The following is a 25,572-nucleotide window of genomic DNA, read 5'->3' on the forward strand; positions in this document are numbered from 1 at the left end:
ATATTTGTATATAAAGTCAAATGCAAGTCCATGAATGTGCTTTGTTTTTGATTAAGAGCCAGTGCCATGTCATCACAGGTCAAAGTCCAGGTTCTTTAATCCAGGTTCTACAGTCTTCCTCCCAGGTTGCTGTGACCTACATTTATTAATTTAGCTTTTATCCAAAAAGAATTACACTTGCTATATATGTCAGAGGTCTCTGGAGCAACTAGGGGTTAAGTGTCTTGCTCAGGGACACATTGGTGGATGTGTCACAGTGGGAATTGAACCTTGTTCTACCACACCAAAGGCATTTGTCTTATCCACGCCAAGATGTTTCTTTGTTGCAGTTTGAAATTATTTCTTCTTTTTCAACAGTCAACAATTAATCCTCTATGAAGGATGCAGAACCTGGTCGGAAAACAGGGCTCTCACTGTCATTTTCTTGTTACAGGTGTATTAATGTTTTAATTCATTTGAAGCTGTTTTTAGTGTTGAATTTTAAATTAATTCATAGTTTAATTATTTTTTATTTGTATATTCAGCACTTCTTACTCTATTATTTTTTTATTTAAATCAGACCTTTAAATGTGATAATAAATAAATAGCAATGAATGTCACCAGTTTATTTGTGTATTTTTCTGTAACATAATTCTTTACAGTAGATATAATTGAAATACTGCTTACCAATAATAACCAAATAGAACTTGCTTTCGTTTCAGTTGTGTGCCATCAATAAATAAATTGCATTCTTTATTTACATTACATATTCATTTGAACATTTATAAAATTTACAGTTTTGCTTTTCAGTATCACTGGAAACTCTTCTTGGGTTGTTTATAGCACATTGTTTTTGCTATTTACATCATTTTCTTTGAATACAGTTTACACCAAACACACTAGTCAACAAATGCATGACACATTTTGTGTGGGAGAAATCGAAAATAATGGTAGGGGATTGTGACTGTGCTAATAAGTGACTGTTTTGCTGTGATCGCAGGCAGGGCCAAAACACTACAGCCAACACCGTGTTGCCAGATTACATACAGTAAGAGCATCTACAGGTCATCAGACTCTGGGACTTTGATTGGCTCCAGGGTAACAGTGGGTAGGATAAGATGGGTGCCCTCAGATATCCATCCCTGGGCTGTCCTATTGAAGGTGGGCCTCTTCATCCCTGGCTCCTGCAGCTCTGAATAACTGGGCGGGTTCAGGTCCACCTCAGGAAGCTTGAATGTGATTCCTCTGGGAGATTTGTCAAAGCCACCAAATGGAGTGGCAACCCTGTAATTGACATAAAGTTTGAACGGTACTCTTTGTTGTGCTCTGTACTAATTTACCAAAATGTTGTCATAGTGTTCTCACCGGTTGAAGCATTTGTACCCAGGCAGCTCTGGTCGTGGGTCTGGCGCTGGCATTGAAGTTTTGAGAGTTTCAGCAAGGTCTGGATCATTGAGGATCGCCTGCTCCCACGGGGAGTGGTAGGACTTGTGCATAGCTGTGACATTTAACTTCTCTGCAGTCGTGTCTGTCAAGGAGCAAAAGAAAACAAAGAGGCACACCGGAAGAAAAATTATTTGCATGAGATCATACTGTGGAGAATTGAACCAACATTGCAGCAGCATGATCTGACAGTTTGGTTTGCATTTACAGGTTAATGCTGAATGCTTTTATTAGGACTTTTTTTTAATGGAGGCTAAATTTTTCTTTGAGTGGATAGGATTATGACTAGAGACTGCGCTTATCACTTACACAGGCAGACTGAGTTGCCCATCACTGTGATCTGAGGCCTTAAAATAGCACATAGTTGAAGTATGCACTCATCATATAACATGTCAACATGGGATGACACCCTACTGGAGCACTTTAGAATGAGCACAGGGCTCTGCTGTCTATTGAAATAAGATAAAATAAAATAAAATAAAGCATTTAAAGCTGCTCAGGTTGTATAATTACTCTTAGTTACATACATGATGCCAAGCTACTCAAATTAGTTGCCATAAGAACAAGAACAGCTGTTATGAGACCAGTTGTCATTATTATGACAGCATTACATAATCAGTTGCTGTTATTAGACTGTGAAGCACAACGGCTTTTACAGTTTAACAGTGGAAGAAATGGTAGATGTAGACATGCTTTTCGATGACCAAATCTTCACAGTGCTAATGTTAGCACATTTACAGTGACTTATGATTATGATTGATCTTTTAATGCTGAGTAACGTTGCAAACCCTAATGCTTCATTAGGATTTCAATTCACTAATTGAACAGCATAATTACCTGAAACAGTGCTTCCTGGATTAGCAGTATTTCCATTGGTTGGTGCATCTACTTTAATTTCCACAGTGTGTGTGTTCCCAGTTAAAATATCATTCTGCAAAACAGAATAAAGTCCAGTACATGTATTGGTATTGTTTTGGTTATCAACTGAACGACAAAAAGTAAAGATGGCACATCAATAGCTGGTCTTGTCTTGCACTCAGGCACACACACACACAGAAACACATCAACAGGCACTGATAAACAAGGGAGCAGCTCCTCAGCAAAGTGCCTGAGAAGCCACTCAGAAGATTTGGCTGGAGGATGCAAAAGGCATGAGGCACATGTCTCTGTTATCACCCATGTGTTGTACCACTTTTTTTAAAGAGCACATTTCCTGATAAATTAGCTTGATGAATAATAGGCAAACCGTTTAACAAAATTTCATGCACACAGCGTTAATGCCATAACTCTAGATAGTGCAATTCAAAATTGTGGAAGAGGATGACATTGAAACACTATAACTCAACTATATGCAAATATATGAAGTAATTGATTGATACATACAAGTTGACTTACATTTAGCTGTGCGTTTGCCTCATTTTGGATACTTTCAAATGTATATTTTTCAGATCTCCTCTGGCGCATTTTGAAAAGCCGGGACCCTCTGTTGGAAAGCAACGATAACTCCTCCAACATAATGTCTTTAGGAGTGCTGAGCTTCTTTCCGAGATCCATTACGTCACCTGTCAGGCAACAAAGTGGAGCAAAATAAAGATATAGAGTCTACGACGCGGCTTTAGTAGACACATGTTAGTATTAATTTCAGCAAATTACTTAATGCTGAGCTAATAATATTTTAACGTTCTGAAACCAGTACTTATGCTAACATTTATCATTCAGTTGAGGCACATTTTCTAAAAAGGATAACCAAGCAAAATACTAAATTTTCATTGATGTTATTGAGTTGCCAACCTGCCTTGGGGGTCACAAAGTCATGGTAATTTAATTAATCTGTGTCACAAAATCTCATTTGAATACATTTAATGCATCAGTTGATATTATGTTTACATCGTCATATTGTGAAATAAATTGCATATAATCAAATAATCACAAATTAACTTGGGCAAAGTGGCAGACAGTTTGTTTTTTCCAGCGTCCCCCACCCCCGCAGTGGATTAATCCAGCCCTGGTTACAGAACTGGAAAGTTCTGGATACCGAATATAAATATACGCACAGAAATGTCCCCTGATATAATTTTGTCAAGTGAATAGGTTTAAGGGAGGTTCCACAAACGACATCAAAGGTGTCACAAAATTACATTTTTCCATTTTATAAGCCCTGTCATGGAAAATGAGTTATCATTGTACTTGAGAATTAGTTTTGGATGTGCATGATGCTTCCTCATCCACCACTGCAGACAGAATGTACCCCAGCTGTCACAGACCTTCACGTTATCCAAACAGCTACACAGTTGGCCCTTACAACTTCCCTCCCCTCTCCAGAAATAGATGTTCGAAAAGGACAACGGCAAAGGATTAGCCACCATAGGTATTAAATCATCCCATTAGCTTATTTATGGCAAGTGCTGGATTGTAGCCCTGACATTTTGAACCCAGATCAGAATAGTTATTCTCTTGCAACAGTGTGTTTGTCCGCTGAGCCTCAACTCTAACATCATACCATTGGTACCATGGACCTCTCGGCAAAAAGCTGCTGCACGCTTCTTCCTCTCTCCAGCTGGCATTGTACAGAATTGTGACATTGTGGCTTTGGCAAGGTTGGCAGAACGCAGAAGTACTGGAAACACATACAGGACACAGGATGTAGTTGTTCTGCCCAAGTCATAAAGGAGGAGTTTTATTTCTAATACTTTGACCCCATAGAACATCAGTGCTTGCCCATTTGTGCCCACATAAGTGTCAAAGAACGCTGAATCTGTTGTATTATTGTCAATATGAAACAGACAGAAGGACAGAATGAGAGAGAGAACATTGTTATAATGACAGACTAATTGCCCTGTTCTTTTCTGTTACATAATATACTAGTACAACATACATTGTTTTTTCAGTCTATAAAGTCTTTCTCACAATTGTTTTCAGCACCTATTGGAATTTCAAGATGATATGTAAGGTGTCCTATCAAATAAATCTGCCATATCAGTGTTTTTCATAAAATAATCTCTGTAGAGATAGAGAGAGTTACATTTAACAGATTACATGTATTGCATAATCCCAAAGCCCCATTGTAATTGCATAGTTAACACACATGTGGGTCTTAAATCTGGCCTTGTTACTGGATCAATTTTTGAGTATGTGAGGTAATAGGTTAGTGGCATCTCCCTTTAATGTTAAATTACCTGTGTAAAGGTCAAGGGTGAATATTGGGTCCTAAATATGTGCATTCAGCTATACACAATAAATGTCCAGCGGTGCATATGCAGTGGTCTTATTTTTAGTTTTGCTTTGTTGTCAAATGCAGAACATGATGCAATGGTGGTAAGACTCTAAATATACATCTTAAATGTTCAATAACTCAACTGTACCTATCTGTTGACATTGTGTTTGTTAAATTTTTAAAATTATTTCCATGCAATTTAAAGAGAAAGCAAAGCAATATAATTCTAAAGATGGAAAACATATCTGACTAACTGATCTGACAAATGTTGCAATTCCATAAGGTCATAAGAAAGTGATTTTAAATGTTAGTTAGATGCAGCCAAATTTATTGACATAAATTCAATATAATTTAAATATACCACATATTCACAAAATACACTCTGACAAGGCTTGTCCATACCTGTGATGGTATCCCTAGTGTGCAACCTGGATCCTTGACGGGGAGACACGGAGGCTCAGGGGTCAACCTACGGTAGGTAGTTTGATCTTCCCTGATCTTCACACTCCCGGACACTAAAGCCAAACTGTGAGTGTGTCTCTGTGTCTGTTGTGAATGGAATGCAGCTTACATCAATAGGCTAAATTTAACCTGCCAAACACTCAAAACCACTCTCAAACACCATGGGGCAAGGATAGTTACCAGAGAGGGGGGTCTACAGCACACACATGCCCACTGATGTTCTTTCAGGCAAGGCGTCCCGTCCAGAGATGTATCCCCTTCTTTGTCTTGAGTCTTCTAAGTCAGCATGTCTCTGTGGGTTGACGTAACCTCAGAGGCTTCAAGTTAGGGAGGTCATTAAAACTGGGTACAGCTGTTATTTCCCTCTTCAAACTGAGTTGTGTTTCTGTTATTATGTGTGACTGATTACTGACTTTGGATAATGACATACAGATCAGCTATGGGGGTTAAAGGGAAGTGTGGTCTCATCCCTGAGACGGTGGTCAGTCAAAGACCAAAGCAGCATCAAGGTCATTACCATGGCAGTTAAAGCTGTTGTCATATTTCAGATATTCTAAACATTTAATCAAAATAAAAAAATATACAGTTGATACTAGATAATCTGCCAGTTTGTTAGCTAGTATTAACGGCATGTTATTTTTAGATAACATTAATATACATTGTGTTTAAATAAAAACACATAAGGTATAAAGGTTAACGCACAGAATGAACCGAAACCAATGTTCTGCACTAAAATGTTTCAAGAATGAAAGCCAAAAAAATAAAATTTTTTTATGTCTTTTAATTTTTCAGTTTGTGTTTAAAAGGTGCAAGAAATAACATTTCAATTATCAAACACAGGGTAAAAGCCCAACAAATTTAGCTTTATAGGCAAGAAAACATGGCTTTATCAATCATTTTGAAATCCTGACACTAAATGGCAGAATATGTGGTTCTGTGTACTCTTCAACACCACACAGTGCACGATCAAAGGTGGGATACTTATGAATTTATGCATGCATGTATTGCTCTTGACTTAAAAATATACGTAATAATTGCAAAAATAGCTTATATCCATTTTGTAATCTCTTGATTTAGGTCAATGTTAAGGTGTAAGTTTGCTGCTTTCCTAAAAATGCACTGTAGCTTCCTTAGAGCACATAGAGACAATATGTATGTCATTGCCAGTTACTAGAAAGTGCTAAAGATTAATAGAAATGTTCTCTTTTAATATACTTCCCATCGCCACTGCAATAGTAGTGAGAGAAAAGACACAGATTAAAACAATTTGAGTGACATCTGTAATTGCTGTTTGAAATATTCAGATGTGAAAGAATTTGCATAACATCAACCTGGAAATGTGATCACAAAGCCACAGTGAGTTTCAAATCTACATGACTGAAAAGACACACAGAAGATTTCTCACCAAAAATTTATAACCAACAGTATCAACATTACCAGCATTTTCAGTGAGAAACACCGCTCCATCAAACACATTGCACAACAAAGCAATCTACCAAACATTTCTTTCATTAACTACACGTTCAGTTTACCTCTCATAACACTTTGCTAACACTTAACAATTTTCTTGTCCACTTCTGTCCTAAATCAGTTTGCAAAAAACTCTCCCATCAGTGCTTAGCAGGGTGATATCTCATCAGCAACACAGCACAGTAGCTACAGTAAATCGTTGTGCCCTTCAAACCAAGTGACTGCTCCTACCATGAAGATAGTGACTCTTCTGGTGCGAGACCCATCAACACTTTAAAACAAACATAATAATGTCAACAACAACCTCATTTTTCATCACAATTGAGTGAACATATTTCGTGTCTTTGGGCCAAATTTACTTTTTGGACTTTCACATTCAATATACTTTGCATGATCTTCTATACCATACGTAGAAGTAAATTTCTAATTTTCTGATATATGTCTGACCTCATCTCAGCGGTATTAACTTCTCTGGACTGCGCCACAGAAGGGATAGTAGCTTGTTGGACTGGAGCCTTGTCCCATGTATCCAGTGCTGGCCCTACTGGCAGGCCTTACGGGCTGGGCAGGTCTGAAGGGAGGCCCATAGAAGGCTGGTTTCTCAGGTGAAAATGTCCTGCTCATGGAAGGTGCCTGAAAAGCTGGGGCCGCATGATAATGACCCTTACTGACAGCTGCAGGATCAAGAGACACCCTGCGCTTCCATTCATCTGGAGGCTCTGGCAGAGATCTGCGTTGCCCTGCAGCTTTGACATTAGCAGCAATAGATGACGGGAGGCTCTGAAACACAAAGGCTTGATCCACTGAACCAATGGGGCTTCTGGATGCCGCCTCCCACGGAGAAAGTGGTTTGTAGACTTTTTCTTGTAGGGATGTTTGCCTTTGTGCAGGTAAAAATGACGACTGCATTCCAGGAGTGCTCACAGGTGACAGAAGTCCGGGGGAAGGCACAGAATTCAGTTGCCTTGGCAGGCTCAGGGAGCGGCTTCTACCAAAACCCTGAAAGAAAAGCACAAATTAGTTGACTGGTGCAACAGCAGTGTTGCAGTCTTTGCTGCCACCCTCTGGCTTCATGGAAGCCTAGACAACTAATAATGTTCTATAGTTTGTTAGTGTTTTATTTGAAATTAAATGACAAGTTTTAAGTGAACAAAGGGGTGCAAACACATGGGACAAATTTATTATTTGGCATCTTAAGAACCTCTTCTACCTGTTTTGTCAGTGTGCATGCAACTTTTCAATTGTGCTATACAATATGAAATGGGACTTTTGATTTTGGCTGCACACACCTGACACAATCTTTTGAAAAGCTTGGATTCTCAAACCCTTTCATGATTCTTTGTCTAAAATAACTTCAGATTTGTAGACCAACTAGAGGACTGAGTTTTCCTACAAATCCCATAAAAATGCTGGGGTGATATCTTGAGTGAAGATCTTGTGAAGGTCAAAACAAAAGTTTTAAGAACTTACCTGCTGTTGGATGGAGAAACTTAAAATAAGTACACTGATAACGTTACTACATCATAGACATTTAAAAGATTATGAAGCTTTGCTTGGAACTACATCTGTGCCAAATTAAAGGTCTCTGCTCAGGTTGAAGACAGAGAAGAAAAATTATGTGTCACAGAACTCCCTGTACCAATATGAATGATATAGGTTTCAATCGTCCCACACTGACAGATGAAATTGAATACAGTCTTTACATGCCCACACAACTCAAAACCACAAACCAGCCAAAAGAGAAATCACATGTGTGGGTTTACCATGTGTGTATAGGGCCTTAAATATGTCTACCATTGCTGTTGTCTTTTAAGTTGTTTCTGACCTGAACTGCAAACAATACTTTCTAAAATCTTGTACACCACTGTTTGAATTATCAACATGGGAATTATATGTGACAACTTTCTTTTCTACCTTTAGCATCTAAGGTATGATACAAACATTTATCAACCATATCGCCACAGGAAACTGTTGCAGTCCTGTTTGTATTAGTTGCTTCTTTTGGTTTAAATCAGAACAACTTCCTAGGATGTGTGACTGTGTAAACAACAGGAGGCTTGAAAATTGCTTTAAAGCTAAAACAAATATAAACCCATCTCAACAGGAACAGGAGGACAGTTCACCACTGAGTAGGTCTTACCATAATGTAACGTTATGTTTCTTTTTAACCACATAGTCTAAACATGAGTAGCATAACGTTAGCCAGTCAGAGATAATATGTGTTTGACTTTTCTTTCTCCGCTAATTTTTTTTTTGATTGTTGAGGATTTTGAGTTCAATATGGTTGGTAATTCTCACGCAAGCAGAGAAACTTCAACACAAAATGTTACCATACTAATATATTAGTCATTCAGCCACGGTTGTGCTAGCTGTGGGTGTAGCTGTGTGACATCTTGAGGTGTGTGTGTGTGTGTGTGTGTGTGTGTGTGTTTGTGTGTGTGTGTGTGTGTGTGTGTGTGTGTGTATGGAGGTGGGGTTAGTGAGTAACTAATGGGTACTAGCGGATATTAAATATATTCAAACCTTGAGCAGAATCTGTCCGGTCTTTAGATGTAATTGTAAAAGAAAAGAATACTTCTATAAATAGGCCTACAGTTACGTTTTTACTGTGTTAGTAGATACTGATCATTAGAATAGCAAAATTTAAATTCTGTTTTAGGGTTAAAAAAAAACTATCTTAGTCCTACAAATGTGTGCAGAAAATCTTCTGCGAGCAAAGATCATAGTTCCAAACAGAGCTAAAGGTGGACTGATGGAAATGCTGTGAAAACAAACACACCAGTCGCGCTGAAACATAGTCAAACTGGTCTGTGACAGTGTTAACCTTCAGCAATTTACCACTTTTTATTAATGTAAGCAATAAGTTGTTGAAAATAGCCAATAATGTAGTGAATCTTAGAAAATTGATATTGCTGAAGGTGCAGTAAATATGAATACATTCTGTGTGAAAGCGTGAGGCAGTGACAAAGATGAAGGAAGAATTATGGGTGACTCAGAAAAAATAGTAATACTGTAGTTCAGGCAAAGAGAATAGAAGCTCATGACACACATAAAAAAGTGCACAAGTAGAAGGAAAGAGACATTTAATTGCATGAGTGTGTTGAGTACAAGAAGTGCAATAAACAGTGATATGTTTGAAAGACAGAGACATGAAAACAAACAAGATAATTGCTTCCTATTTTCACGTTGAGTCGCTACTGGTAATGTGAATCAATAGTAGAATAGTCAAATCTCTTCTAAATAACTGGCCATTGCTGACACTACAGTGTCAGAAACAATCATTGAAAGTCATCAGGGTTAATAATCACAACTATCATTATGATATCATTTAAAGTTTGGAATGAGACTGAAGGAATTACAAATTTAATGCATCCAAAAAAAGAAGTGCATAGACAGTTTCTCCCCATACACACCAAATAATTAAATATGTTTTGTAAAGTGAGTAACTCTTGTCCCAGTATATTTTCCCTTAAATTTTAATTGAATAAATAAATGTATTAATACATGTTATTGCTATGTGTAGTTTTTGGGTGACTAATACAAGAACAAAATGCATGTCATGCATGTAATCTTGTTTCTTACAAAATAAAAACAACTAAATAAAGAAAAAAACTCAAACTAGAGACCTTAGTTGAACAAGGTTCTCTGAACACATTATTGCACATATAATAGCACTTCCTGAGAATCAATCAACATTATTTAGTCTCACATTTCCTTTTGCAAACACACATGCACCTCCCATGTTTGAGGAAGATAATGTGCTAATTAAATAATTCTAGTTTATATTCCACTGATTTACAATTTTAAGCTATAGCTTTACTATACATTCAACTGCTTTCTCATGCTTCCCTTACATTCTCAGCCAAATATAACCTTATAACTGTAAGTGATTTTGGGTGTGGTCTACATGGGGACAGTGCAAAAGTCTATACATTTTGTTGAACAAGACATTTTTGATGCTACCAAGTTGCAGATGTAATTGTATTCTAGTTGTTGACTACACCAAAACATGAGTATATACCGCATTAGAGCTAATGAAGTATAGCAACAGGCCTCCAGTGTATGCCTGTCACCACTGGCTTCTTAGCAGAAAACTTTGGCCGAGGTGCCATTTGACGTGCGCCTCGAGCAATAAGAGATGCAGGAGAAAAAGCTGAAGCTATGCTGTCACCAATAGATGACTGCTGGGAGGATGTGCTTGCAGGTCGGGCGCTTGGTGCTTGCTTGTTGGTTATGTGATGGGCTGCAGGTGTGACAGTGTGCTTTTCATCCAAGCGCTTATTATTTGCAAGAGGCTCAGCTGATCTTGTGTTTTGGCCGGCAGAAGAACTTTGGGAACTTACCGATACAGGAGACTTAGTAGGGACTTCTGCCTTGCTTTGAACAGCAAGCTCAGGGGCATTATAAGGAGAATGAGAAGAGGCAGATCTATGTTTAAGGCTTTTGATAACCTCAAACTTTGATGCTGGAGTTGGTTTGGGGCTGGGGCTTTTGGCCTCAGGGACTGCATCATACTTGAACAGTGACGAGTCCAACTGATAAGGCTGATGTTTCATAATATCTAAGGTGTTAAGGTGCTTTTTGGGCGCTTTAGGTTTCTCTTTGGCTTTAGGCTTGATTTTGGGGCTTGTGGAGGGGAGTTGCTTGGCTGCTGATGGAGGGTAGAAAGGAGCAAGAATGGGATTGTATGATAAAGGGGGTGGGGCACGAACATTGGAAGAATACCTCCAGTAGTTAGGGAGGGAGGAGGTTGGAGAGGGGGATCTTGTTTTGTTAGCTTGCACTGTTTCAGCATCAACAACAAACTTCTCCATACGGGACTGTCTTTTGGCAAACAACTCTGCTCCTTTTCCCGCCATAGTTGGACCATCACCAGCTCGATTGATACCTTTGTCTGAGACTCGACCCTTTGGAGAAGCCTGTGCTGCTTTTGATGCATGGACGAATGATTTCCCTGCTTGTGGTGGGCAAGAGGCAACTGAGTGCGGAGCACTGTCTGACTTATTTCTTGAGGGTGAAGGTGGGTGATGTGGGCTGTAAGTAGGACTGCAGGCATGCATACTCACAGGGGATCGTGGCAGCTGGTGACTCCAGCTATTTGTGGTTGGCTGAAGATGAAGCTGAGAAGAGGAGTTGACCGGAGCCCAAGCACTGGCAGGTGTTTGAAGTGTTGCCTGACTTTGATCTGGTGCCCAATGGTTGGCCATCTGTTGAGGCTGAGCCCAATCTTGCTGCTGTAAGTAATTCTGAGTATAAGGTCCTCCAGAACTGTGAGAAGGTTGTGATACCGGACTTCTTGGTGGAATACAGGGCTCACCAGAGGGACTCCTCCTCATCCAAGGTGGGCAGGTTGGGTTGATGGTAGGTTTTGGGGCAACTGGAGGGGGATTCTTGAGTTTTATTGATCTGGGTTGCATGAAGTTACAAGCTTCAGCACCTAGACTAAAACAGTCTTCCTCTGACTCAACATAAGACCTCCTTTCCACTTTGTTTTGAGGGTGAAGATCTGATCCTCGTGCCAGCACTGATGCCTGTTTATTAGTGGTTTTCCGTTTTGACTCTGGTAGGATGCCGGTCTTGATTGCTGGCACAGATATTCGCTCATCTCTTGAGGCTATGATGTCTCCAGTTGGGGACCAAACCTGTGGGTTAGTGTTAATAGGCACAGGTACTCTGAATCTTGGTTCATGCTTCTTTGTCACTGGAACAACGCCACCAGGCATGACAGGAGCAGTTGTGCTCACTTGAAATCCTAGGAAAGGCTTTGCAGTTCTGTTTGGCACCAAGGGTTTTGGCACACTGGATAGATTGTTCATCTGTTGAATATTTTCTTGGTATTCTACATGCTGCTTGAGATTTGCATCCATGTAGTTGGCCTGATCAGTATGTATGTACATGTCCTCAGTGTCATAAACATTCTGTTTTTCTGTACACTCAGGTTCTGTTAATGCCTCCACAGGTAATCCTTTACTCCTCATTTCTTCATGCTCTGACACAATTTCATCCATCCGTTTGCGGCGTTGGGCAAACATCATAACACCCTTCCCTTTTGTTTCTGGTAATGCTTCCATTTCTCGAACACTTCCCCAATTCAGATTTAAATTCTGCTGCTGGTGATAAACAGAGTACTCCTCCTCAAACTCAGATTCACTTGTTGCAACAAAGTTGTACCCAGAGGATCGGACTTCTTCAGTTTCCTCTTCTATTTGGTCTTCGCTGTCAAACTTATTCTCACCAGTCCCGTAACTTACAAGTGTATACTTCTCGACCCTCTGGCGTCGTTTTTTAAACAGCAAGGCTCCCTTATTTTGAGGGTTGGGTGCATCGGTTAGAAGCCGAGCAATTCTCTTACATTTAGACTTGGTCTCCTTGACCTGTTTTTCTGATTGGCTCTCGTTGCGAACAAGTCCTGAGACGAAGAAGAGAACAGATAGAGAGAGGGACAGTGACAGAGAGAAGGGAGGGAGGGAGGTGAGGAAGATGAAAAAATACAAATCTGTAATTAAACAGTAAGCAAACATTTTATTTTGATATTTTGTCAGTCAGTGGAAATTTAAGAAGCTATGGCATTTAACTGATCAATACTCAGTAAAGTCGGCTTACTATGAGACATTTTCTAAACATTTGGGGGTTTTATCTGATACCTTTGGTATTATTTGATCAGTTATTTTATCAGTTTGCAGATGAAACCAACAATTACAATAACTATTTAAAGCAAGCACAATAATAACGAGTAAGAAAAAATTTGAAGTTGCCCCTGCTGACGCAAGCACACTAATAAAAGCATCATATTTACTTACATCTAACTTTGGGGGGACCGTGAGGCAAGTGAAGAGTTCACTTTCCATTGCAGTCAAGTCTTACGATTGGAAAAGGGATCAGGTGACAGGCCAGGGTGACACATGCTGGTGTCTGTCAAATGTGTTTCTGCCTGCCTCATCATATGGTCATATTTTATTCTTATCCTGCTCTGACTGTTAAAGCCATGGGAATTCTCCCTGTAAGTCCACCTCAAATAGACTTCACATTACAGCATGAAAATAACCAGCACCCATAGTGCTTTGCACAAGCTATTTATTTATTTATTTCGATTAAATTATGTCTCTTGCTTCATACAACACCTATAATAATTACAGGCAGAACGTTTAATATAAGGTTATTATCAAAAGTTAATTCGTGCCTCGGACTGCATTTGAAGCAAATACAAAATTGCATCTAATCTATTAAAAAATTATACATAATTTAAATTTAGAAAAAAGACATTTCCTGCATGCTGTACAGTTTGCACTCACTTTATATGTCCTCCGAAATATAACAAGTGAGGGTAGAAGATAGATACTTACGTGTGTACCTTGCTTCGTGGCTGTCTGGTCTGCACAGATCTGTGTCAGACTCTGAGTTCCACTTCTCTGCCTGCTCAGCAGCCTCGCTTGAAATTCCAAAGAAGAGAGAAGCAGGAGGTGCTTCACTACTCCCTCCTTCCTCTGAGGATTCAATCCTCCTGTTCCCAGTCCCTGAGTCCTGCCTATTATTGGCTCCCAGGGGCTGTTCTGTGGTCAGGGTCAAGGCCAGGGTCATATCAGCAGCACAGCCAAGAGAGGAGGAAGAGGACCTGGAATGCGGCCGGGATATCTGGCCAGCGTGAGGCTCAGAGTCAGCATGCTCTGGGTGTGGAGACAGTGATGTTGGTGAGGTCTGGATGTGAGGAGACTCTGGAATGGACTCTCTTGATTCACTATAGTAGATGTCATCCTCTTCTTGGTATGAAACATCCTCTTCACTTCCACTAAGTTCAGGCAGGGACTGTTGCTCACCTGCAGATTCCCAGTCTTGTGATTGGAGGCATTCTGGGGACTCAAGGTCAGACTTCTGGATATGAGCAGGTTGGGGGTCTAAAGGGTACTCTGCATCACTGGCATCATCTTCATAGTAAGACTCAGAGGCACAAAGTTCCTGGGAACCATCTGAACCAGACCAAGGGACCAAGTTATCATTTGTGTCTAGGTCTTCAGCTTCTGGCTCCATCCCTATTGCTGTTTCACAATGTCCTGGGTTCCACCAATAATACCTTCATTAAGACAAAGACAAAGAGCTTAAGGTCTAAGAGCCATTTCCCTTTAAGGGTGGATTATAAAATGAAACAACATTTTAGTGTTCCATATTACATGTTATTTATATTAAATAAATCTGAAAACAATCTTTATTTAGGCTAACATGGGTGTAAACACTAGGTTTAATGATTTGCCAAAGTAAACAACACGACAATGATAGAAATATTTAAATTCTAACAATTATCACTTAATTGTTTATTGTTCAGATCCAGAGATTTCAGCATTAGTCCACTTTGCAATATTACCATGTAATTCTCTAAGTCATTCCTATCCCCAATAGGAAGTGCAGGTTTGCTTTGGCAGTTGCATCAGGGCCGCCATTGCTCTAAATGGAATGGTATGTAATATCAAGGGGGTAACAGCATTCACATCCAAGAGCATAAGCAAAACAATTGGGTGGCTGTTTTCCTCCTGTTTACATAGTGAGGTTTCTTTCCCTCCACTGTTCTCGTTTATCATTGCAACAAATATCAGCACTGCAAAGGCTGTCAGCATTTCCATTTAAGAACTAAATCTGAGAGACTATTTGTTTTATACATAGTACAAATACTAGGCCACCTTCTACCTCACTCAACGCCAGTTGTTTGTTTTGTTACTGTAGTTAAATTATAGTTACAGCTTATCTATCAAAAAGGTCATCAAATTATTCTCTGGAATGATTTTGGTAATCAATAATTGTATCAAAGTCACTGATATAAAATTATTCTCCATATTAAATTATCCAATGCAAAGTGTTATATAATTATATAAGTGTTTATATAATCACTTATTTTGGCACATAACTGAACTTATATTAAGCAGTTTTGCTGCTTACACCTTTTCAGGTTAGTGTATGAACAAAAAATGGTGCTTTCATAACCTAACATGAAACTATAGCATTCAATATCGACATCCTATTGAAATTGTTGATGTTAGTGCCTACACAGTGTTAATCTATAGACCAATCCAATCCAATCCATTGTATTTATATAGCACAAAAAACAAAGTTTTACAAAGTGCTGCACAAGAAATAAAACACAAAACACATAGAACATATAAAAACAACAGAAGACCACACAGCTCTCATGCTGGGTTAAAAGCCAGGGAATACAAGACCAGGTTCAGAACAGGGTTCTTCTACTGTTTGGAAAACAGCAGGGAATCCAAATCATGCAGATCTAACTGAACACAGAGTAAGACACAAGTCTGTTACTCTCAAACACAACATTTTCTGACATTCACCAGGAGGTGGTGTCTCTGTAGACCAACATGAGTGCACTTAAATAAATTCAGCAATGATTGTTCATCAGATATTGTTTTGAGCTGTAATTTATCTTAGTACTTCATAGTACATAATACTCTTCAATTTCATGCTGTAAAAATGAACAGATTATAAGTGTAAGGCATAAAGGTCAGAGGCTATAATTCACAAGTGCATCAGTTCATCTCATCTCTGCTTGATCACAGCTTAAAAGCTGCTGAGGGTCAAAGTGTATATATATATATATATTTTAGATTAACCCTGTTTGCTGCATGTTGTTGTGAAGCACTTAACTTCCTTCCTTCAATAGATTCCTTCTACAGTTCACTCCACCTTCAGACACTCTTCATCCTTGTAAAAACACACACCCAACCAAATGATTCAATGAGCTGATTTGGTGGTTGAAATACAGAACAAACATGCTATGCACACCATCAGTGTATTTACTTAGAATATCATTTAATTAAAGGCACTCAGAGAAAATGTGCCGAAATTCATACCAGAAAAGAATAGAATTGAATCTATAGCACTCAAAGTCTGAAGCCATGTAAGCAGCCTTTACTTGTTTAAAAGTCACAAAACACCAAGTCCTGGACAGAACAAACATGACTTTGCTATTATTAGATCCTTAAAAATAGCAGGGTTAGAAGGTTGAAGGTTTGTTCTGAGGGTGGTGCCAGAAATTATTTTTTATTATTTTTCTCCCGATGGGAGCCTGTATGTGGACAGAAAATATCATATCAGTCAATCTACTCTAAGATTATGAGTTGATTTTTCATGGTAGCACTAGAATAAAGGTTAGGGGATCATCAAAAACATTACCTATTGTGGATCAATGAATATCCAAGTAAATGTCACAACAATCTGAACAGCATGTTGGATCCTTAGTCCACAACTACTTGTGGAACCATTAATTTACGTTATTTCACACCTGGGTACATCTGTCTTTTACAAATTTGGTCCAGTTCAAATAGGTACTGTTTACCCATTTTTGTGGGTTTACACACTCAGAGGAATACTAAGTTCTCTGATGGAAAACATACCTATGTTGAAAGTTAACACGTCATTTGAATAGCTTGCATGGCTCTCATAATTTGTACAAAAGTTTGATCGTTATGATTTTTAATCATATGAAAGCTTCACTGATTGATCACACTAGCTCTGTCTTATGTAGGAATGAAAAATATAAATTTGCAGCATAAGTGGACAGAGGAACGCTATTGTTTTCATGAGGCCAATTTGCAAATGAAAACATTTAAACTGTAATGCCAAACAGATTGAGTTTATGACTAATTCACATTGTATTTTTTACTCCACTACAATTATTTACAACTTTACAGCTTCAGTTACTTTATAAGTTAAGAATTGTCATAACTACATAACATCCATATTATTTATTTTTAATAATTTGGAATTATGTACTGTTGGTTGGAGAAAACAAGCGTTGTGCAGTTGGGCTCTGGGTAATTGTGAAAGAATTTCTCACTATTCTCATGTTTTTTAAAAACCAAACAATCGTTCAATTCATTAATTGAGAAAATAATCAGCCAATTAATGCATAATGAAAATAATTTTTAGTTGCAAGTAAAAAAATGAAGGTAACACTTTCTATGAAGGTCATCGCTATAATGACTTATGCATACATTTAAGAAGAGGCTCAGATGTTGTCACAGATGAATGGCAAGCCTATGGACAGGCCCTAACAATTGGAGACAACGGCTTCACAAAATGTATTAAAGGACATTTTAAAGTAACTGAATGGGAATACTGTTTGGGCAGTAGGGGTGGGAATCTCTTGGCACCTCACGATTCTGTTTGATTACAATTCAGAGGGCGGTGATCCATCTTGATGCATCTTTTTTTTCTATGTGATTTCTGGTTAATTACTAAGCATTTAATTTGCACATTAAAATACAAAAGAAACGTCTCCTCAATTGCTTAAAAGGACTAGTTCACATCCCTGATTTACTTTACTAGCCTCAGCTCCTCCTGCTCACCAGCTTCCTTCCTTTAACAACCAGTAATAATAATAATAATAATAATAATAATAATAATAATAATAATAATAATAATAATCTTTATTTATAGAGCACTTTTCAAAAAACAGTTACAAAGTGCTCTCACAAGTGTAAAAACAATAAAACACATAAAAACAATTACATGCCTAGAATACACGTTTAAAATAAATATAAAATATATTAAAAAATAAATAAATTAAATTAAATTATAAATAAATCGGGAAAGGCTCTCCTATAAAAGTATGTTTTAAGAAGGGATTTAAAAGAGTTCACTGACTCAGCCGACCTGATTACCTCGGGCAGGCTGTTCCAGAGCCTCGGGGCCCTGACAGCAAACGCTCTTTCCCCTTAAGTTTTCAGTCGAGACTCTGGAACAGACAGCAGACCTCTGCCCGAGGATCTCAAGGTACGTGCTGGTATGTATGGGACTAAAAGGTCAGAAATATAACAAGGTGAGAGGCCATGAAGAGCTTTAAAAGTGATCAATAAAATTTTAAAGTCAATTCTAAAACATACTGGGAGCCAGTGTAATGAAGCTAAAACAGGAGTAATGTGGTCATATTTCTTAGTTCTGGTTAAAAGCCTGGCAGCTGAGTTCTAGACAGTCTGGAGTCGATCAATAGATTTTCGGGTTAAAAAAGTGAAAAGGCTGTTGCAATAATCCAGGCGTGATCAGATGAAGGCGTGTAAAATGGTTTCAGTGTCCTTACAAGTTAACATAGATCGTATTTTAGATATATTTCTAAGCTGGTAAAAACATGATTGCACAAGCTTTGTGGTGTGCTGCTAGTATCAAACCAGACACCAAGATTCTTTGCAACAGGCTTAACATGATTCACTAGGGAACTAGCAGATGGCAGTATTTGTTTTGCCATCTGCTGGGACCCAATTACTAGGATCTCAGTTTTGTCTGAGTTGAGCTGGAGGAAATTATTTGACATCCAAGTTTTGACTTCACAGAGGCAGTCGGTAAGAAAAGAAACACCATGTCTCTGAATAATGTGTCCAAGGGGAAGCAGATACAAAGAAAATAAAATGGGTCCTAAGACCGACCCCTGAGGCACACCATATTTAACTGGACAGAATGAAGAGACATGGTGGTTCACAGACACACAGAACTTCCTATTTGACAGGTAGGATGAAAACCATTCTAGGGCAGTACCAGTGCCTCAGTCTGTCTAACATGATGTTGTGATCAATGGTGTCAAAAGCAGCGCTAAGGTCCAGGAGTACCAGGACTGAGCACATACCTTCATCAGCAGACATTAAAAGGTCATTGGTGACTTTAAGCAGGGCAATCTCAGTGCTGTGGTACTTCCTGAAACCAGATTGAAACTTTTCAAATATTTTGTTATTTTCCAGTACAGAGAGCAGCTGTTTGGACACAATTCTTTCTAAAATGTTTGCTATAAAAGGTAGTTTTGAAATGGGTCTAAAATTTTGAAAGTAGTCAGACTCCTCTGGTAACTGAAATATATAGCCTGAACCTGGTGTTCTCATTCCTCGACAAGTTAGATAGTAATGACACGCAACTAATTAACATTACTCTATTACTAATTTAGCTAATGTTACGTTGCAGCCAAAAACATGCTTTACAGGGGACATGTTAGCTACCGCTAACCGCCTTCACTTTTTCATCAGTTGCGGAAAAAACAGACTTAACGGACAGACTGTGAACTACACTGCACATGTTCTGCCAGACAGACAACTTATTAAGTAACTTAAATATTTTCTTCGGCTAACTTTCACCGTCACGTTCTCCCCGTTCTGACGCTCTCTCTCTTTTGCTGGCACACACACTCGCTTTGCACACACAGGACACACAGGGAGTCAAAACAGCGATGAGAGTTTCTGCACAGAGTGCCGGTGAAAATCAATAGTGTTGCGGTCATATTGATGAGCGTGTGAAATTGTAGTAGCGTGGTCATTCATTCAGCAGCGGTGAAATGCCTCGAATACAGGGGGCAACACTGGTCTCAGACCAGTAACAGAGATCATGGGCCTTTCTCAATTTGTGTTCTTGTCTGTACTTGTGTTCTTGTGAAACGTCATCTTTTGTGGCCCAAGTACTGTCCCAATACACAAGTTTGCATTTTGGCAAAATGAAGTGTTCCCTGAAGTGTTCTTGAAGTGTTCTTGACACGCCCATTTTACCGAGGATGCGTCGGTTGGTAACTTGTGTGAACTTGACGGCAGAGATATCCCAGCATTCATTTCGGTATTCAAGGGAGGGGCTGAAAGAAGCTGAGAGAGAGGCCAACAACAGAACATTAATTACTATTTTCGTACGTTATTTCATCACTAAATCCACTTCTGAGAAGATTTGAGGCGGGAAATCAACTGTATAGATGTTGAATATTGGTAGTTTTACCAAAAATTATGGTGAATCTAAAATGTGCTCAAACATTTTCGGAGTTGTGACGCTCCGCAACCGTCTGCGGGGGGAAGCCAACGAGCCGGCCGGTCAGATCAGCTCACAGAGCCCTCAGACAGGCAGACCAGTGCAGCCACCACAGCAGAGTCCAGAAACAACGGCAGAGTAAAGACCCACAGCTGTATGATAGTTTCGTACTGCTGTTATTCTGTCATTACATTCTGAGTAATTTGTAAGATTTTAACTTAAATCAAGAGACATCTTGATGATGTAACGTTACAGAAAAATAGTGATGTACAAAAAAGTCTGGTGTTGTAAAACTTCGGGAAAAAATATGAGAAATAGTATGAAAAGGAACTGTCTTTTCTTTATTATTATTATTATTATATTAGACATTTTTATTATTTTTATGTGCAAATATATCTTGGTAAGTTAAAAACTACAATAAACCCGATTCTGAGCTTTTAGTTTTGGGGGATAAAGCCTGGCTGTTAATAATTAGATAATAATTAGAGCAATGCAGGCGGCCTCTGTGCTGGGGGTATTGCGCAATACCAGCAAGAACGCATCGTCTCAAACCGTCAGCAGCGTTTTGTGTGCTGGTGACATTGCAATTTCATTCTTGCAAGAACGACTAGCAAGAACGTTCTCCCCAAGAACACAAGTCTATTCTTTGCAGTCTTGGTTTTGAGAAACACCCCATCCATGGGTCTGTGTTATGTGCACACCTCCGACTGTCCGGGCGCTGCACTTCCGCAGTCCCGAAAGTTCCGCTATTTGCGTTCCGTGAACATTACGTTAACAGTCAGTAAACTGTAGATCGTTCTTAGATGCATTTCGATGCAGACGTGGAAGATTCTGAATTGATTCTGAATGACAGATAGTGAGCGGCAGAACGTGACGGTGAAAGTTAGCGGAGGTAGTTACTTAGTAAGTTGTCCGTCTGGCAGAACATGTGCAGTGTAGTTCACAGTCTGTCTTAAGTCTGTTGTTTCCACAACTGCTGAAAAAGTGAAGGCGGTTAGCGCTAACGTTAGCTAACGTCCCCTGTAAAGCACGTCTTTGGCTGCAATGTAACATTAGCTAAATTAGTCACAGAGTAATGTTAATTAGTTGCGTGTCATTACTACCTAACTTGTCGAGGAATGAGAACACCAGGTTCAAGCTAAACTAGTGTCCTGTTCACATACTGTAACTTCCATCCTGATAAGGTTAGCTATGTTAAATTATATTTAAGTTTCCAGAGGAGTCTGACAACTGGTTGTTAAAGGAAGGACGCTGGTGAGCAGGAGGCTAATAAAGTAAATCAGGGATTTAAACTAGTCCTTTTAAGCAATTGAGAAGTTTCTTTGGGATTTTAATGTGCAAATTAAATTCTTAGTAATCATCCAGAAATCACAGGGAAAAAAAGATGCATCAAGATGGATCACCGCCCTCTGAATTGTAATCAAATTGAATCGTGAGGTGCCAAGAGATTCCCACCCCTACTGCCCAAACAGTATTCCCATTCAATTACTTTAAAATGTCCTTTAATACATTTTGTGAAGCGGTTGTCTCCAATGTCCACTGCATCTGTTAGGGCCTGTCCATAGGCTCGCCATTCATCTCTGACAACATCTGAGCCTCTTCTTACATGATGTTATATGGTTGGCAACAGGTCTTCTCTTGAGCGATCTTTCACCACCCTGACAATGAGTGTCCTTGATGTAATTATGATGTGTTTTTGTGCTAAACTGCAAAATGTTCAAAATTCATACAGATTGTTCATAAAGTGAAGAAACGTAAATAAAAGTTGTTTTCCTGTGCAAAATGTGTGTCACTTTACTTAAAGCAAACAATTATGTGTCCACCTGTAAAATATTATACAGGGATGGACATTTTAAAACTTTACTTAAAACAAACAAAGACATGCTATATAACATTAAACATTACTATAAGCTATTATTCCATTTTATATCACTACTTCTAAATTGTGACTAAAGTGTATTTATAACGAGGCAGAGTCGGTGGTTATAACGTACTATGGAACATGGTCGGGGATTCTTGGCGCACATTGATATAAACTGGTATTACTATTAGTTATAAAACATTAAATCAAAAGGTCATAATACGTTATGAACTTTGCTATAGCGCCTAATGCATGTTTATAAGTGATTATAGAAATTGTTATAATGTCTTATGGACGCATTATATCGTGTTTTAATCAGTGTTAACAAAAAAAAGTATTCACCAATAACACAAAAACTTCAATGAATGGCAATACCATCCATCATTGCACATACAAGTTTCATGCACACATTTCATATTTAATTTGCAGCATGAAGCCTGGCATAATGTGGATCAACATTACTGAATTGATGGTTGGAAGGTTGTTGCCTTAGATAAATTGCATTAGATTACGTGAATCTTGTTCCATTTTTACTATACTACAATACAAAGGTCCTATGATAAATGCAGCTGCAGGGTTACTAAAATGTGCAGACTCTTGGACACTTTGTCCTATGCCCACGCTTTTCTTCACGCTTGGTTCCACTTCGTTTTAACCCTCAACCATCATCAAGCCTTGCAGGAGTTTCTGTTTCCTAGTATGGCAGTAACTTCAGTATGTTGACCCATTGCCATGGAAACAGGGAGTCAGCATCCTTGACAAATGGGTGAACTCTTGGTCTCGGGGATGACCCACGCGAGGACTGAGCTCCAGCGGATTAGATGTTTCCATGTTATTATGTAATTAGACTGTCTTACTTCAACCACTAATGAGAAATATGCACATCTTTTAAACAGCCTCCGGAAATACAAACAAAAATCACCAAATGTTCAGGGGGAGACCAGTAGCCCAGATAGATGTTGCAATCAAGTATACAAAAACAGATATTTTCTTTACTAAATTATAGTTACACTATAATTATATTGTGCAGCAGCCATTAGAGAAATGTGGCTGTGATTTAATAGTTTATTGTATAGGAGAACCATAGAGTCTCAATATAAAGAATAAAACACCCAAAGACTTACTGATATGATACTAAATTTAGCCCATTCCTTTATCATTATACATGCAGGTGTCCATAAAAGACAATAGCAGGCAGACTTTGAGAAAATCCGACCAAATTAAATTCACAACAGGGTGAATGAAACAAAGATTTGGCTTACTTTCACTGATATAAAATGGTACAGGAAAGCCACTATTAAAAAGTTGAAGGAGGATTAAGGAAGCAAGTAATTGCTTGCCAAACATCATCCACTACTTACAGTATTCATCGCAGAAGCAACTGTAAAAGACAAAAAGTTTGTCCAACAAACTCCTCGCCAGTCGACCCAGTATTGTAGACATCCTGATGATTTCAGTGCATGATAATGGAAAAAGAGAATTTGAGCACTTGTTATGGGTTCAGGTTACCTACCAACTTGCTCATTGTGTAGCCTTGCTCATTCATGTATGCTACTGTATTTAAAGAGAGAGAGGAAAAGGTGTTCCTGCCCCCAACATTCTTCAGACACAGCTCAGTTAGCATCATGCAGCCGCAGCACGTTGACCCTTGTGAACTTGGCCTTACAAAACTTTGGAGATATTTTTAGAGTGATTTGAAATGCAGCAGTTACAATTTATATTAATAAAAATTTGCTCATTGCTGTCAAACTGGGCTACGAAATCGGGTTAATATTATTCGGGTTATATTACACATTATAAAGCTGCTGTATAGTAAACAGAGGAGGAAAGACTGCAGTTCTCTTTGACAGGATGCCCTTACATGGAACTAAATCTGAGTATAAAACGGTGGTTTACAGAGGTAATATGGGAATGGAGAAACTACTCTGCTACAGCTACTGTCCAGACACTGATATTCACAATCAATCATTATTTCCATTTAAATTCACACTGTACTTATGCAATAATTTCATTAAAGTTGTTTTGTTTTTCTTGCAGCAAAGTACCCTTTCATTTATTAAGTGAAGCTATATTATTGGTTGGAAAGGTAAGGATTTGAAAAGTAATTGCTCCTGCTCTTAATTGTTCTTCTCATGTGCATTTCCTTAGGGACTGATGCTCTCACAAAGATGAATGCTTTTGATTTTAGTGACCCTATGGTCTCATTGAGGAGTTAATGATCGTCCCACAATATAACCATAACTTCCCACAGTCTGCACAGATATGTAGCTAGATATGAATTAATGTATTAATCTCTCCGGCTCCTTGGTAAGAGAGAGTGAGTCTTTGTACTAATTGAAGTTCTGCCAAGGTCACTTGCATGAAAATGAGACCACTATACTTTCTTGTGAGTTACTGCAGATTTAAAAATAAAAACAACAACAAAAAAAACACATTTAGCATGTTGCAAACTGCTCGAGGAAAAGCAGCAAGCTTGAAACGTGTTGCAATCCAGAGTAGTTGCCGATCTCAGCGTTTTTTTCTGCATTCTACACGCTATTGAGTGCCTGTACTTGTGCAGGTATTAAGCATATTAAAATTTCTCTCATTGTACAGCTCCCCTCCCTTCTTTTCTGAGCATAAGTGTTGACTTACACACAAAAATGTATATGTTAAATCAGGGCTGCAAGAAACTTTTATTTTCTTAATAGTTTTTCTATAAAATGTCAGAAAATAGTGGGGAACGCAGTTGATTATTTCAGAAATTATGTTTTACAGATAGAAGTGAAGTATTAGAAAAAGTCACCTACTTTAAATAATTTGTGTGATTATTTTTTTGTTGTGAAAGTGCAACCACTAGACATCAGAGGTCAACAGCTGTGTGCACTGTTGCTTTCTTTCCAGACTGTCTGGCAAAAGTGGCATTTCATTTTTAGTTCTTAAAATGCATTTTTGTGACATTTGATGTGATACAGCAGAATTGTGACTATGATACTTCAGTTGTGGCTCCATTTGATAGTAATGAGTGAAGAAGCTCTGAGGAGTCGTTTAAACATAAGTGTTGGAAAAATGGAAATATGGAATCTGATGGAAACACTCAAACAGACTGAACTTCGGTAACAGTTTTGGTAACAAAGGCCATGAACATACAAAAATCTAATTAAATAAACATAAAACACAGGCAACATTTTTTCATTTAGTCTAAAGCAGTGAGTAACTGTGTTTGTTGTTTGGCCCACTGTGTTACAAAAAGAGAGGATGCAGCATCATGGATGGAGAACATGAAATGACCAGACTTACAATATCTGCACATATTTAACTTAACAAGACACATCATCACGTATCATATTGAAATGTTGCCATTCTGAAGAGCTTCTTCACTCATCACTATCAA

At 38.5% G+C, this 25,572-nt stretch overlaps 2 protein-coding genes across 4 annotated transcripts; both read right to left on the minus strand.

Moving 5' to 3' along the window:
• Nucleotides 1–590: 590 nt before the first annotated feature.
• On the minus strand, nucleotides 591–5,794 carry myoz2b (myozenin 2b). Its single transcript, XM_046046836.1, has 7 exons — nucleotides 5,279–5,794; nucleotides 5,039–5,182; nucleotides 3,923–4,039; nucleotides 2,818–2,984; nucleotides 2,260–2,353; nucleotides 1,345–1,507; nucleotides 591–1,263 (listed from the first exon to the last, which is right to left on the minus strand). The coding sequence occupies exons 3-7, from the start codon at nucleotides 4,002–4,004 to the stop codon at nucleotides 1,038–1,040; spliced, it is 732 nt and encodes a 243-aa protein (XP_045902792.1). The 5' UTR covers nucleotides 4,005–4,039; nucleotides 5,039–5,182; nucleotides 5,279–5,794; the 3' UTR covers nucleotides 591–1,037.
• Nucleotides 5,795–5,859: 65 nt separating this feature from the next.
• synpo2b (synaptopodin 2b) lies at nucleotides 5,860–23,691 on the minus strand. Of its 3 annotated transcripts, XM_046046834.1 has the most exons (5): nucleotides 23,561–23,691; nucleotides 13,912–14,636; nucleotides 10,912–12,977; nucleotides 7,016–7,567; nucleotides 5,860–6,839 (listed from the first exon to the last, which is right to left on the minus strand). In XM_046046834.1, exons 2-4 carry the CDS (start codon nucleotides 14,591–14,593, stop codon nucleotides 7,031–7,033), a joined length of 3,285 nt encoding a protein of 1,094 aa, XP_045902790.1. In that variant the 5' UTR covers nucleotides 14,594–14,636; nucleotides 23,561–23,691; the 3' UTR covers nucleotides 5,860–6,839; nucleotides 7,016–7,030. The 3 variants fall into 3 exon arrangements, with proteins under 3 accessions (XP_045902790.1, XP_045902791.1, XP_045902789.1); XM_046046835.1 differs by having other exon boundaries at nucleotides 5,860–7,567; nucleotides 11,635–12,977; XM_046046833.1 differs by having other exon boundaries at nucleotides 5,860–7,567.
• Between the last annotated feature and the right edge of the window lie 1,881 nt (nucleotides 23,692–25,572).

The sequence above is a fragment of the Micropterus dolomieu genome, linkage group LG04 (genome assembly GCF_021292245.1).
Source record: "Micropterus dolomieu isolate WLL.071019.BEF.003 ecotype Adirondacks linkage group LG04, ASM2129224v1, whole genome shotgun sequence".
Taxonomy (NCBI): Eukaryota; Metazoa; Chordata; class Actinopteri; order Centrarchiformes; family Centrarchidae; genus Micropterus; species Micropterus dolomieu.

Excerpts from the sequence above, each read along its gene's own strand:
- myoz2b (XM_046046836.1), bottom strand. The coding sequence starts at position 4,004 with ATGTCACAATTCTGTACAATGCCAGCTGGAGAGAGGAAGAAGCGTGCA. Across the intron at positions 2,985-3,922 it reads AGAGGTCCATGGTACCAATG|GTGACGTAATGGATCTCGGA; the intron begins GTATGATGTTAG and ends GTTGCCTGACAG. Across the intron at positions 1,264-1,344 it reads GGGTACAAATGCTTCAACCG|GGTTGCCACTCCATTTGGTG; the intron begins GTGAGAACACTA and ends TGTCAATTACAG.
- synpo2b (XM_046046834.1), bottom strand. The coding sequence starts at position 14,593 with ATGGAGCCAGAAGCTGAAGACCTAGACACAAATGATAACTTGGTCCCT. Across the intron at positions 12,978-13,911 it reads CCACGAAGCAAGGTACACAC|GACTTGTTCGCAACGAGAGC; the intron begins GTAAGTATCTAT and ends TCTTCGTCTCAG. Across the intron at positions 7,568-10,911 it reads CTACTAAGTCTCCTGTATCG|GGTTTTGGTAGAAGCCGCTC; the intron begins GTAAGTTCCCAA and ends CTTTTCTTTCAG.